The sequence below is a fragment of the Coffea eugenioides genome, chromosome 11 (genome assembly GCF_003713205.1).
Source record: "Coffea eugenioides isolate CCC68of chromosome 11, Ceug_1.0, whole genome shotgun sequence".
Lineage (NCBI taxonomy): Eukaryota > Viridiplantae > Streptophyta > Magnoliopsida > Gentianales > Rubiaceae > Coffea > Coffea eugenioides.
In genome coordinates, this window is record NC_040045.1 from 46,302,936 (window position 1) to 46,315,697 (window position 12,762).

Sequence of the window (12,762 nt, forward strand, 5' to 3'; positions counted from 1 at the left end):
CGGGGATAAAGGATCTCCCTGTCTGATTCCTCTCTCTGGTCTCACATATTCTCTTACCTCACCATTCACGTTAAAAGAATAAGTAACTGTTTTGATGCAACTCATAATCCAAGTGGTCCATTTGTCACAGAATCCCATTCTATGCATAATTTCCTCCAGAAATTTCCACTCAACCCTGTCATAAGCTTTAGACATATCTAATTTCAAAGCAAAAAAACCATTGTTTCCTTGCCTTTTGTTCTTTAAGTAGTGCAAACATTCATGAGAAATGATAACATTGTCTAAAATCTGCCTACCAGGAACAAAGGCAGCCTGGTTCTTACTTATACAAGCATCCAACACCTCTTTGAGTCTATTGGCAAGAATTTTTGAAATGATTTTATACACTACTTTGCAAAGACTAATAGGTCGAAAATGTTGGAGAGTGGTGGGGTTGTCAATTTTAGGAATAAGAGAAATAACCGTGTGGTTAAAGGATTTAGACATATGACCAGAGTGGAAGAAACTTTGAATGGCTCTAATGATGTCGTATTTAATGATGTACCAAAATTTTTGGAAAAAGAAAGGGCTCATACCATCACTGCCTGGGGCTGTATTTGGATCCATGGAGAAAACTGCTTTTTTTATTTCCCGCTCCTCCACTTTCCTAGTTAACTGGGCATTCATTTGTTGAGAGATTGATTGTGGTATACCCTCCAAAATCTCATGTAGACAATCTACCTCTGCACTGCTGAATAATTGTTGATAAAATCTTGCTATTTCTGCTCCCAATTCCTCTTCACTCACGGCCCAAGAACCATCATCTCTCTGTATGTTCTGCATTCTGTTTTTTTTCCTTCTCCCTCTAACATTAGCATGAAAAAATTGAGTGTTTTTGTCCCCATGTTTTAGCCATTTACATCTTGCCTTTTGACTCCAATACAATTCTTCGTCCATGTATGCTTGCTTCAATTGACCTTTAAGCTCTTTCTTCTTGATCTTTCCATTGATCCCCCCATCTCTCTGCACCTCCTCGAGTTGCTTTTTGATGCTTGAGATTTTCAGCTTAGCATTATCCTGAAATTTATTCCTCCATCTGAGTAATTCTACTCTGCAATTAGCTATCTTCTTTGTAACATTAAACATTATTGAGCCTACTTGTTCCTCATTCCATGCCTTCTGAATCACTTGATGTATTTCCTCCTGTTGCAACCATCTTTTATCAAAAAAGAACCTCTTTTTCCTTCTCTGAGTTCTTGGGTTGGAGTCAATCAGCAACATACTGTGGTCTGACCCAAAGTTTTCTACATGTGTGCATTTAGCCCTTTGAAAAGTTTGAGACCAACTTTGGCTACCCAAGGACCTGTCCAGCCTTTGTCTCACTTCTCCGTCATTCTCCCAGTTATTACTCCATGTCCATGGATGTCCTTCAAAGCCTATGTCAACCAAGTCATTTTCTGATATGAATTTTCTGAAATCAGTGAAAGACCAATCCTCTCTTAGTGTCCCACCCCATTTCTCCTCATTTGTCAAAATGTCGTTGAAATCTCCTGCTATAAACCATCTGTCCCCCCAAAGTCTTTTTCTTTCTCCTATTACTTTCCACTGTTGTTTCCTCATTTGGTCCCAACAACTGGCATAAATGCCGATGAACCACCAGTCTGTTTGTGATTCTGTATCTTGAATCTGCACTTCAATTGTAAAAGAGGTGTGCTGAATCATCTTTATCCTAATATCATCATGCCATAGTAATGCCATCCCTCCAGATCTTTTCATTGCTTCTACAACATAGCATCCTTCAAAATGCAGCCTCCTTTTAACTTGCTCCATATACTCAGCTTTATTTTTAGTTTCACATAAAAAGATTAAATTGGGGGAGAGGAGGTTGTTAGCCTCCTTCAACTGGGAAATTGTCAAGGGGCTCCCTGCACCTTGGCAATTCCACACCAGTACCTTCATATTGCCTTTAGAGGCCAGATTTGGCTGGCCTCTACCCCCACTTCCATCGCTGCATCCCTTATCGTTACCTCTGTCAGCTTAGTTTTCTTGCTAGAAAGTTCATCCTCAGCAACATCAGCCATTTCTTCATCCTTTAAGTTGAATTTCCTTTTTCCAATTTGTCCTGCTTTGCCAGGCTGTCCCTTCCCTTCTTTCAGTGTCTGTCTTTTGTTCACCGGTGTCTTAATGATCTTGTTCATCCTCCTTGTTTTTCTTAGTGAAGCCACCGTGATCATGTCCGCTAGATTTTCATCAACCTGCATGTTCTCTTCTGCCTGTATATGTTCCCCTCCTTCCCCAGTTTCCTTGCTGATCAGCAATTCTGGGGTGTTCATAATACTTATCTGCATTTCCTTATCAATATTGTGTAAAGGTCGATCCTTTTCTAGAAGGGCCTGTTGGTGTGACAAACGGCTTGTTTCTAATCCTACATTCCTCTCTGATTCCTTTTGACTATTCAAGTTGGGTTTGTCCTGTGATGGTTTATTCATCCCTAACCCCTGAAAGTCAGTCTCCCTTGTTACTTTCTCACCTCCCACCTGCACAGTTGAGTTGTCTGTGTGAAGCCTATTGTCTTGGCCAGACACATTTAAAAGTTCCTCATTCTGGTTGACCTCCTTCCTCCCAACAGTTCTGGGAATTAGTTCCCCATTTTTGAACTTCCAATGTGTCCTATCATCTGTGTAGTTTTTCTGAGGCTGTGTTTTTGGTGGTGAACTCCTTCCACTCCCCGCTCTCAACCAAGGACCATATTGGTTATCCAGCTGACCTCTCCCCACTATCACTTCTATTTTGCAGGTCCTCTCACTGTGTCCAATTCTCCCACAGTTGTAACAAAAATATGGACAGCGCTCATACTTAAAGCTAATCCACCTTGGAACTCCATTCAGTTGAATCATCGCACCCCTCATTAGAGGCTGTGAAATATCTGTCTTCACCATAATTTTAATATGCCTGCCTTCCTTTCCACCAGCTTGAGGAATTATGACTTCCTTACCCTCACCCAACATGGCTCCTATCTTCTTCCCTGTTTCCTTTGACATCCAATGTATAGGCAAATTCCACACTTGGATCCATAGAGGGGCAAAGTTAAAAGCTGTATTGTCCTCCTCTATCCCTGCAAACCAACTGCTTAGAACCAAAATCTGATTATCAATAATCCAAGGTCCTCCATCCAGTACCCTTACTCTTTCATCCTCTCTCGGTAGAATGAACTGAAACAGATTTGGCCCCAACTCCAGAGCCTTCATTTCCTTTGGATATCCCCACGCAGCAGTCACAAAATTCTTGACTCCCACAAAATTGACAACTTTTTCTCCATGTATTTTCCCCACAAGACTAGATTGGCACTCCATTATCCCATTATCAGCATCCCCCAAATCTAGAGCTGTGCCACCCATTTCTTTGGTTGAAAGTGCAAATTTCTGCAAGATTTCTGTCAATTCCTCTGCCATTGTCTACTAGAGATTTATCGGGTATACCACACTTATCTCTCATTGCTTGCACTTAGCCAACACCGAAACAAAGAAGGGGAAACCCCACGGCAAGACAACAAACCAAAAAACTAGAAAAGACAGGTAAAAAGATGAAAGTACCCTACTGCAGCTAAAAAACTAGTCAAAAAAACAAATGCATCAACTTAAAACTTAAGGCCAGGAAACAAGGGTCCTTTTTATCTTTGCAAACTTACCTTGTCACCAGCTTATGACTGAGGCCGGAAACCTCCTGGAGAAGAAGGGTTGCCTCCTACTGCTGTGGTTTGCTCGCACTCTTTTTTCCTTTTTTTTTTTTTTCCGCTAAGGACAACTAAGAAACGAGCCCAGAAAAGTGTTGCTGTTCGTTCTGAAAAACCTAACCTTTAATGTGGTTACATATCTGAACAGATATGATCTTAAATTCTCACTCAAAGTCAGACAGATAAAATGACGGAAGGAGTTGGAACCTGTGAGATTTGGAAGGTTTGGAAGGTTTGAACACTCATGCAAGAGAGAGTCACGATTCCCAAGAGAGAGAAAAAGGCCTCCCACTTTAGAAAGGAGAAAAAAATTCATTCACATGAATTACTCAATTCACCCTGTGTTTCAGTTCATACAATTTGGTCAAACCGAGTCATAGCGACAAATTTACTGTACTAATAATTATATGAGTAAAACTGTATATACACCGATAGATAGATATATATTCTATGATTAATAATTATATTCACGAAAAATAATGTTACCGGTAATACAAACAAATTTTTATACTAATACGTGTAGATACAATATTATGGTTGAATGCAGTAGCTTGACAAATCAATCAAAACTTGCAAAAAGCAACAATAATGGGGAAAAGCTGTGAATATAAATGCTCTTAAATGCTGATATTCCATGGCATTACAGGAAACAATTGATCTATCATGAAATAGGTTTTTACTTCCACCTATGCTTAATTTCACATTTTTAAGCGCGGTGAAACTGAAATTTGAAAATTTAAAATTCAAATATTAGAGTATTACTTTGTTGATTAATGCAGGTGAGATTTTGATCCAAAAAAAAAAAAGAAAACAAGAAGTAGTAAAAAGAATTCTATGGCAACGATCTTGATAAAAAAAAAAAGATTAATTTGTTGATCTTAATAATAATATTTAACGGAGTAATCAAATACAAGTAGGTATTAGCTGAGTAGTATTATTAATAGTTAAGCTGTAGGTGGCTTGATTATTAATAGAACATCACCCTCAAAATCTATTCCCAAAATCAATGCACTAAAACGAATATCCACTTGATTGATCTTTAATGCACGGTTTATCATTTGCTGCTATCAAATTGAGGGGAGACTTATGTTCCACAAATTGGAGAGGGTTATGGGTCCTCATTTCCTCTTTTGCGTTATGACAGAGGATAATTCGGACGGGAGGAGGTTTCCTCATTTCCTCATTGTTTGGATTGTAAGTTATTTGGGATATTTTTACTGTAGCACTTTTTGTGATGTGATGTATGTGAGATAAAAAGATATTGGGAAGATAAAAAGGTGTATTGGAAATTGTAAAGATGATGTAAGCAAATAAAATTGGGAAAATATAAAGCAATCCAAACAAATACGGACGGGAGGAGGTTTTATTCGGAAATGTGTGGAGGGGAGCAGTAAATAACAATAACGAATCAAAGCCAAAGAAAATACACTACTGCATGCATATGCACAACGAGTACAAGTAACAAATGCATCACTCTATGATTGTTATTATTACGCGGATACAAATTGGTTTTGTTTTGGTGGAGATCTTCATGATGATTATCCATTATTATACATCTTCCTCTCAATCATGAAAACATGCTTAGAAGCTAACAAAACACAAACAAGTTCAAAATCCCAGCTCCCTACATCATCGTTTGTTTCTCTGTGTACATTTCTCAAGCAAACCCTCTCTAAGACAGCAAGCAGTATTCTTCTTCTTTTTTTTTTTTTCATTTATGTATATATATATATATATATATATAAATTTTGAGGGAATCTGATAAAATATTGGGAATCTGAGAAGCCCATTACTCATCTGCTGATCTGCACGTGATGCTAATTTCAGGCACAGATTTATAAATTATAAAAAAAAAATATTTATTATATATATTAGCTGAAACTATCGGACCCACATTTGTTGGAAGGAAAAAAAATGGTTGATTAATGATTGGTCCGTGAGTCGTCACCCTAGACGATTACTGCACCTGCACCTGCACCTGCACCTGCACCTGGTTGGTTTCATGAAGTTCATCCATTGTGCTGCTGATTGACGCCATCAACTCCACATTTGCGGAGAGCTGATTGGATTTTATTCATGTATTGTATATACTACAACATGCTGGCTGCTGCATATCCAATTCTTTTTTGTGGAAATATATCCATTATATTATAGAATCAGGTTATAGTAGTATATCGTGTAGCGAAGTGGTAAATCTTTAAAAAAAAAAAAAAAAAATAATCCAATATCAAAGGATCAAATGTTTCATTCGGACAGGAACTATTATACTATAGCTTCTAAACTCGTCGGTTGTTTTTCCCGTCCGAGAAAGTGACGGTTGGTTTGATATAAGGGGGAAGTAAGTGGATTATCCCTTAATTTATCATAAGCATCAACTTAAGTTAACAGATTGATGATTATTTATAGCAGTGGCAGGGCGGCTGTGTGCTTTTCAGGGCCGCAACTTTGCTAAGCCGCAAATGACAGAAAATACTTTTGGGAGGAGACAAAATCATAATAGGATGAAAGGAAGCACCAACTCAAGATGCTTTTTGAACCCCCCCTCCAAAAAAAAACACACACACACACACACATATAAAAGATAAAAGATGAGATGCTTTGCAGTGAAGGGATTTCTAAACCCACTCCACCTACGAATCATCCATCTGCTACTACTTCTTGTTTGAAGTTGTTCAGCAGTCTCTGCAGGCCCCACCCCTCACACATTACCCAAATTTTACTTAGTCAAACACTCCATAAAATTGTCTAGGAAGCAAAGTTAACGGAAGCACTACCCATCTAAATTCTACTTTTTTCGGGATCCGACAGTAATCCCTGTGCCATATCCCTAAAAAGCCAAGTCCACATCCTCGTCTTCTTCTTCTTTTTATTTATTTATTTTTTTTTGTATGAGGTCGGTCTTGGTCTTGGTCTTGGTCTTGGTCTTACCCTTACCCTGAAGAAAACGAGGAAGGTTTTCGGACGGGACTGGTGCTTCAAGCAAAAGACATGTACGACTAATTATTGTAAACAACATTCCCAACTCCTCCCCTTGCTGCATCCCATCGCGTGCAATATAAAACGAAATATCTCTTTCTTTTCCTTTCCTTCCTCGTTTCCTATAGTAGACATATATATAATATCAAAAGCCTCCAACGGTAACGGTCAAGTTCAACTATTGGGTTCTATCAGTTCAAATGACACAGCCTCCGATCTCGTAATTTACTAAACTCTGACGGCTTGCTCCACCACCTCTTTTCACTTTCCTCCCTCCATAGCTGAGAATGGTGTCAAATTGAATATCCCACAACTCTGACAACACAGCTCAAATCTCTTTTATTGTTGTTGCACATTTTTCTTTCCAGGACACTGCAAATTCACAAACCGCCACGCGGGACTCAATTCCCCGCCTATCTTCTTAGATCTGTCATCAAGTACAACTGCTGAAACAAACCATATCCGGCATCTAGCAGCCAGAGACTGCAACCAAATCGTAAGGTACTGATGGTTAAGTCATAAATCCAACTACCAAACAAACTGTTAATGATTGTCGAATAATCTACATTGACCAAAAGCAGAACCAGCAAGAAGCAAAATCTGGAAAAATAAATGTAGCATTCTCGAATCCTACAGTCCGAAGAAACTAGAAAACCATAAAGGAGGTCTCCTGGGAACTGTTTGCAAGATTAATATCAAAGTACAAATTGTGAACATATATGAAGGTAAAATCCACCCCCCCAAATATCGTAGTATCTCAAGAAGATGATGCCTCTGCCATTTCATGTTCAACTGTTGGCTCAACTGGATAATATGCATAATGAAGTTCCCCAACATCGTCGCCAGAGAGCTTCTTCCACCCATCAGGTCCCACATGATAAACTGAAAACCAGAAAGACAAAGCAACAGAAAAAACATGCTTAAGACTAGAACAGACCGACAAATTTTCAGGTATAGAATCGGATTACAAGCAGAGGAGAGAGGAAGCATACCACTGACAACACCACCACTGGCACCATCCCGGAATGTAGCATGGTAAATCGCACGCCTGGCCAACTCTGCAGCCTCTTCTACGGACATATCAAAGCGGTACCTAGATAAGTGACCAAGAGAAAAGAAGTTTCAGGAAAATTAGCAACCACCCGTGCTTTATTTAATTAGAAACTCCCGAAAAAGGCAAGCATTTTAAAGAATGATGCAAGCAGACCCCAGCCTTCACTTCCGACCCACTGAAACAACAAAGAATTGCTAAGATTGAATGGAGCAGAAAAATATATAAAGAACGTACCCACTATCAAGAACACCATAAGCATATGGTGAACCAGATCCGACAGAGAATCTGTTTCCGTTAAGCCGTCCCCCTTCACTGTCCACGTAGTATAGGCCAGGACCCTAACCAAACGCATAAAGAATGCTCAGTCAGAACATAGAGTTGATGCTATATCTGCATACAAAATACATGATAAATCCCTGCAGAAAACCAGCAGTACCTTTTCATCCCACCCAGCAATCATTGTTCCGACAGACAACCCCATTCCACGATAAGAGTACAGTATGTTGGCTAGCAACTTTGACGCCCCCGTAACAGAAATTCTTCTCTTGTTTGCGAGTTCATGTAGGCGGCACTGAAATATGCAAGACTACCGATCAATTTTCTTCCCATAGCCAGATAATGCATTATGTACAAGTAACTAACTTTTTACTAGGCTTTCTGCTTTTCCAGATGGGCTTAATAGGCACACGCAAACCAACTTCCAAAGAAAAATGTGTAATGACAGACCCGAAACATTACATTGATGAAATGTTGCAAAGTTAGCAGAAAGGAACCGTTACTTGACTAATTCTGAAGCGGGATAAGATCTTTGCCTGCTAATCGTCCAATTTTTCTATATTTAGCACCCATCTTGCAGAAATTTTAAAATCTAGAGGAAAATTTCATGACTTATTCTGTCCCTGTAAACATGATTCCATTCATTTATTGTTTCCCCAACTCCTAAATTTTGATATGGTCATTTATATATAATCTAATGCATGGAACATGTAAAATCCAGAGGCAGTTAACATGCATGATGGCCAACGTTCATCCCAACTTTTAAGTTTCCCTAATCACCTGATTCTACCTGAATACTAAATCAAGCAAACAGATTAGGGAATGCTCAATAATTCTAGAGAGCTATATTAACCCAGATTTTGATTACAACTTTTACTTGAAATACTACTAAAGAAAAAAAAAGAATAACCACTATCCATGTACTTTAGCATCATTGAGCAGCATGGATCCAACAGAAAAAAGGAGGACACAACATAGCGCTTGCTCTCTAGACATAATAGTATCACTAAGAGAGGGTTCTGCATAGTACCTGCTCTATTTGGTAAAAACAGTATTAAAATGTGATGCAAATCAGAAGAAAAGATAGCACAGTAAAAGCACCTTTATTCCCAAATTTCTGTGCCAAAACTGGCAGTCAGCAGCACCTCCAGCCATTGTGCCCAGCATGTAGGGATTAATTTCAATGATTTTCTTGACAGATTGTGATGCTGTGAGTTAAAACAGGGTTAATAGCTAATACAAATTTTATTCTTTAAAAATCACCAAAGGATATTAAGCTGCAGGATCAACACTGTGGCTTAGTTTTCATGGCATATTCCTCATTTTGCATGATAAGCAAATTGAAGAGCTCGGTAAAAGTATGACAAAAACTAAGTTTAACGACAAGCAACATCTTCTTTTGCTAAGCTTTTCCAATCTTTAATACAACAGTTGTAGATTTTCAGAATGCAGTGGACAAAGTTTAGTTACGGCAAAATTTTGATTTGTCAAAAAATGAACATCATCAGAAATAGCTTCAGTAGAAAGCTATGTTTACATTTCAAAAGTATACGGCCCATCACATTAATTAAGAAATGGTGGGGTATATAGGTCCATCACAGCATATAAGAATCTGGGTAAAAGTGACATCCAAATATGACACATATCAGCCATTCAAATGGGTACCAAACTATGCTAACCAGGGCAAGCAGTGCTACTACAAGGGCAATTACGCTTGGGTTCTCTAATATGGGCCCCTAATGCAGAAGATCACAACAGAGACATGCTAACAACAGAGACATGCTAGCAACAAAAGAGTACATCCAACATTCAATGCATTCACCCTAGCTAAAGGTATCAAGAGCATACATCGAGAACTAGCCTAGCCCAAGGTACGACAAACAGTGACCAACCCAAGGATCTGCACTATCTGCAACTCTGTTGATCATTCCACAGGGGCATGTTGCTTCATACGCCCACAGTTATTGACTAGCTAGGATGAGGAAATCATACACTCCGTAAGAATTCTGATATCTATGAGCAAGTTCTCAAGTGCTAAGTTTCAAAAGAAAGGTACACGCTCAACTAAGTAAGAGAGAGAGAGAGAGAGCATAAAATGAACTATAATTACTTTGTTGGATCACCTTAATTTATACAACTGCACACCTCATTCAAGTTACACTTCTCATATATGTTTATCCACAACATGAGACGATGCTAGAGGAGCTTTACAAATGACCATAAGGATGCTCCCAAGGCAGTTTCAACCTGCAGGTTGTTTAGTCTACCAGTTTACTGCACTCAAATTACAAGATACATCTTTCTAATGACCTTAGCAGAAAACTACATCAGCAAAATCACTCCTTTCACATGCAACTTGGTAAACGCTGATGGATGGTTAGCAGAATTAAGAAATGTAGAAGCCTCACAACCAAATGAAGTTTTAGGATGGTCAAATTTGATTTGTCCTAAAAACCAATATCATAAGATGGTACTGTTACGACAAAATATTGCTTTTAAGGCATTCAGATAGCTAATGACATAAGTATCGGGAGTCATAGATCCAAGGAAAATTAAAGATTTCAAACTCAAACATTTTCCATGCTTTGCTACAGCCTAGATAAAGCCGTTATGAAGCCAAAAAAAAAAAGCCTCAACCTCAAAACTATTAAACAGCAAACAATAAAACATCCTAACGTATTTTCTTAACAGAACTCTAAAACGAACATGTTGAACTATTAAACAGCCAATATTGTTGCATAAAATCACCAATCACAATATAGCGATCAGCACCAACCAGTATCAGTAAATTTTCAAAATCACCCTCTAAGGATAATAGAATTCAACCACAAATTATACCTTACAACCTCATATAACACAAGAACATCAGCTCAATCAAAACATCCAGATACTTACATATATAACCGCCCATGCTAGCACGCGAGTCAGCAGCTACTATAACACCTTCTTTGAAAATGAAAGCCAAAGTTGTCGTTCCCTTTGCTGGCTTAACCATTTGAACCGATTCTTTCTGAAACCCATCAAACTAGACACAACATCAAACCAAATTTTGTTAAATTAAAAATAAGAAAAAACCAACAACAAAAGAGGAAAAGATACTTATTAAAAAGGCTTACATCATTAGTATTAGGAATCTGAAATTCTGGGGCAGTCGAAAGCCCGCTCAGCAATTCATTAGGGTTTCCCCTCAACAAAGAATTCGGCTCAAGTCCACTGAAGTCAATCTTCATCATTGTCACCTTCGACCAAAAAAAAAATTTTTTGAGCAATCAAACAGAAAATCAAAGATAAACAAACTTTGATTTCTCTCTTTGTCCATCTTTATTCGGCTAAAAGTACAGAAATTACCTAAACTAAAAATTTCTCATGAATTGGATAAAGAAATCAGCCCAATCGTAAAGTTAATTGCGATCAATGACAGTAGACGGAGAGCAAGATTTACGTTTTCCTTACCTCTTTGTTGCAGAGAGCAGATAATTACGGGATAAAAATTTGGCAATTCACTGTCCAACTGCGAATATATTCAAGTTTTCTTGCTCAAAACTCCAGCGCTAATTTAAAGCATTAGAATAGTACGAATAAAATGGGGACCCGGATTCTTAAATCGAAGCGGACTCGTTTTTTAAAGACAGAGGGCTCGAGGAGGATTGGATCTGGCGACGGAGTTGGGCTCCACGTACCCACACCGTCTATTAGGCCCACTCGGAAGAGAGATGGGCTGCGTTTCATTGAAAGGCAATGGCTAACATGACACGGCAAGTTAAATACCTTCAGAATTGCGATGATTAGTAAACAGCATAACAAAAGTTGGTCTTACTAGTTTAACATGAAAAAAAAAAATATTTTTGCCTGTGTTTGGATAGCAATATTATAACCGAGTTTCAGGAAAAGAGTTGGGTTGGACGGTAAAGAGGAAGGGATTATAGGAAGTAGGAGATTTTGACTTTAAACCCTCCCACTCGACAACAAAAAAAAGGTTCTATGGGATTGGGTACTTTTACAATTTGGCCTCCTCTATTAGAATAATGAGCAAGCATAATGTTGGAAACAAACCTATATTTGTTTCCCTTTTTTTGGTAAGGGGGTTTGAGAGTAAATCCTAATTACTTTAGCTTCTTGCATTATTCAATATGATTGATGGAATGATCATCATATGATTTCTCTAACAGGTGTCCAGTAGACAACCCAGAACCCATCCATCATTATATGAATTTAAGTCGAAGAAGATGCAACTTCCTGAAGAAGAGTGTTTTTCCAAAATGGTGTAAAATTATGGCCTAGACAGAGGGTCGTAAAATTATGGCCTAGAAGATTTTGAGAATTCCATTTTGGAAACTGAAGGTTGAGAGATACGTCAAAAATGATTTTGGAAACTGAGGGCTGAAATATAAATCAAAAAATGATTCTTCAATCTTGCTGGCTATGGGGTTCGAACCCATGCGCACTTATGTGCAGAAGATCTTAAGTCTTCCCCCTTAACCTCTCGGGCAAACCAGCGGGTGCAAGCATTTTTTTTTATGAGAAATAAAAAATGTGTCCAGAAGTAGCATTCATTTGGCATGCCACTACTGACAGTCAGTCGTCCAGTACAGCGTTCATCAAATTAGTAAAACGGAGAAAGGAAAAATCATTACTTTTAGGGGCCACGCGAGACTTTTGCTTCAAAAAAGACTGCTACTAAGATAAATTGCGACTTTTGAATGTTGGGTGTTTGGGTAGATAAGTCCCTTGCAGGACTTCAAAA

At 38.4% G+C, this 12,762-nt stretch overlaps 1 protein-coding gene and 1 non-coding gene across 2 annotated transcripts; both read right to left on the reverse strand.

The window, feature by feature from the left end:
• Window positions 1–7,185: 7,185 nt before the first annotated feature.
• On the reverse strand, window positions 7,186–11,584 carry LOC113753474 (proteasome subunit beta type-5-B). The gene is made up of 8 exons (XM_027297633.1): window positions 11,472–11,584; window positions 11,135–11,257; window positions 10,914–11,043; window positions 9,120–9,226; window positions 8,179–8,313; window positions 7,977–8,080; window positions 7,681–7,781; window positions 7,186–7,570 (listed from the first exon to the last, which is right to left on the reverse strand). The coding sequence occupies exons 2-8, from the start codon at window positions 11,249–11,251 to the stop codon at window positions 7,446–7,448; spliced, it is 819 nt and encodes a 272-aa protein (XP_027153434.1). The 5' UTR covers window positions 11,252–11,257; window positions 11,472–11,584; the 3' UTR covers window positions 7,186–7,445.
• An 848-nt stretch (window positions 11,585–12,432) lies between these two features.
• TRNAL-UAA lies at window positions 12,433–12,515 on the reverse strand. Its single transcript has one exon. It is a non-coding gene; the product is annotated as a tRNA-Leu (tRNA).
• Between the last annotated feature and the right edge of the window lie 247 nt (window positions 12,516–12,762).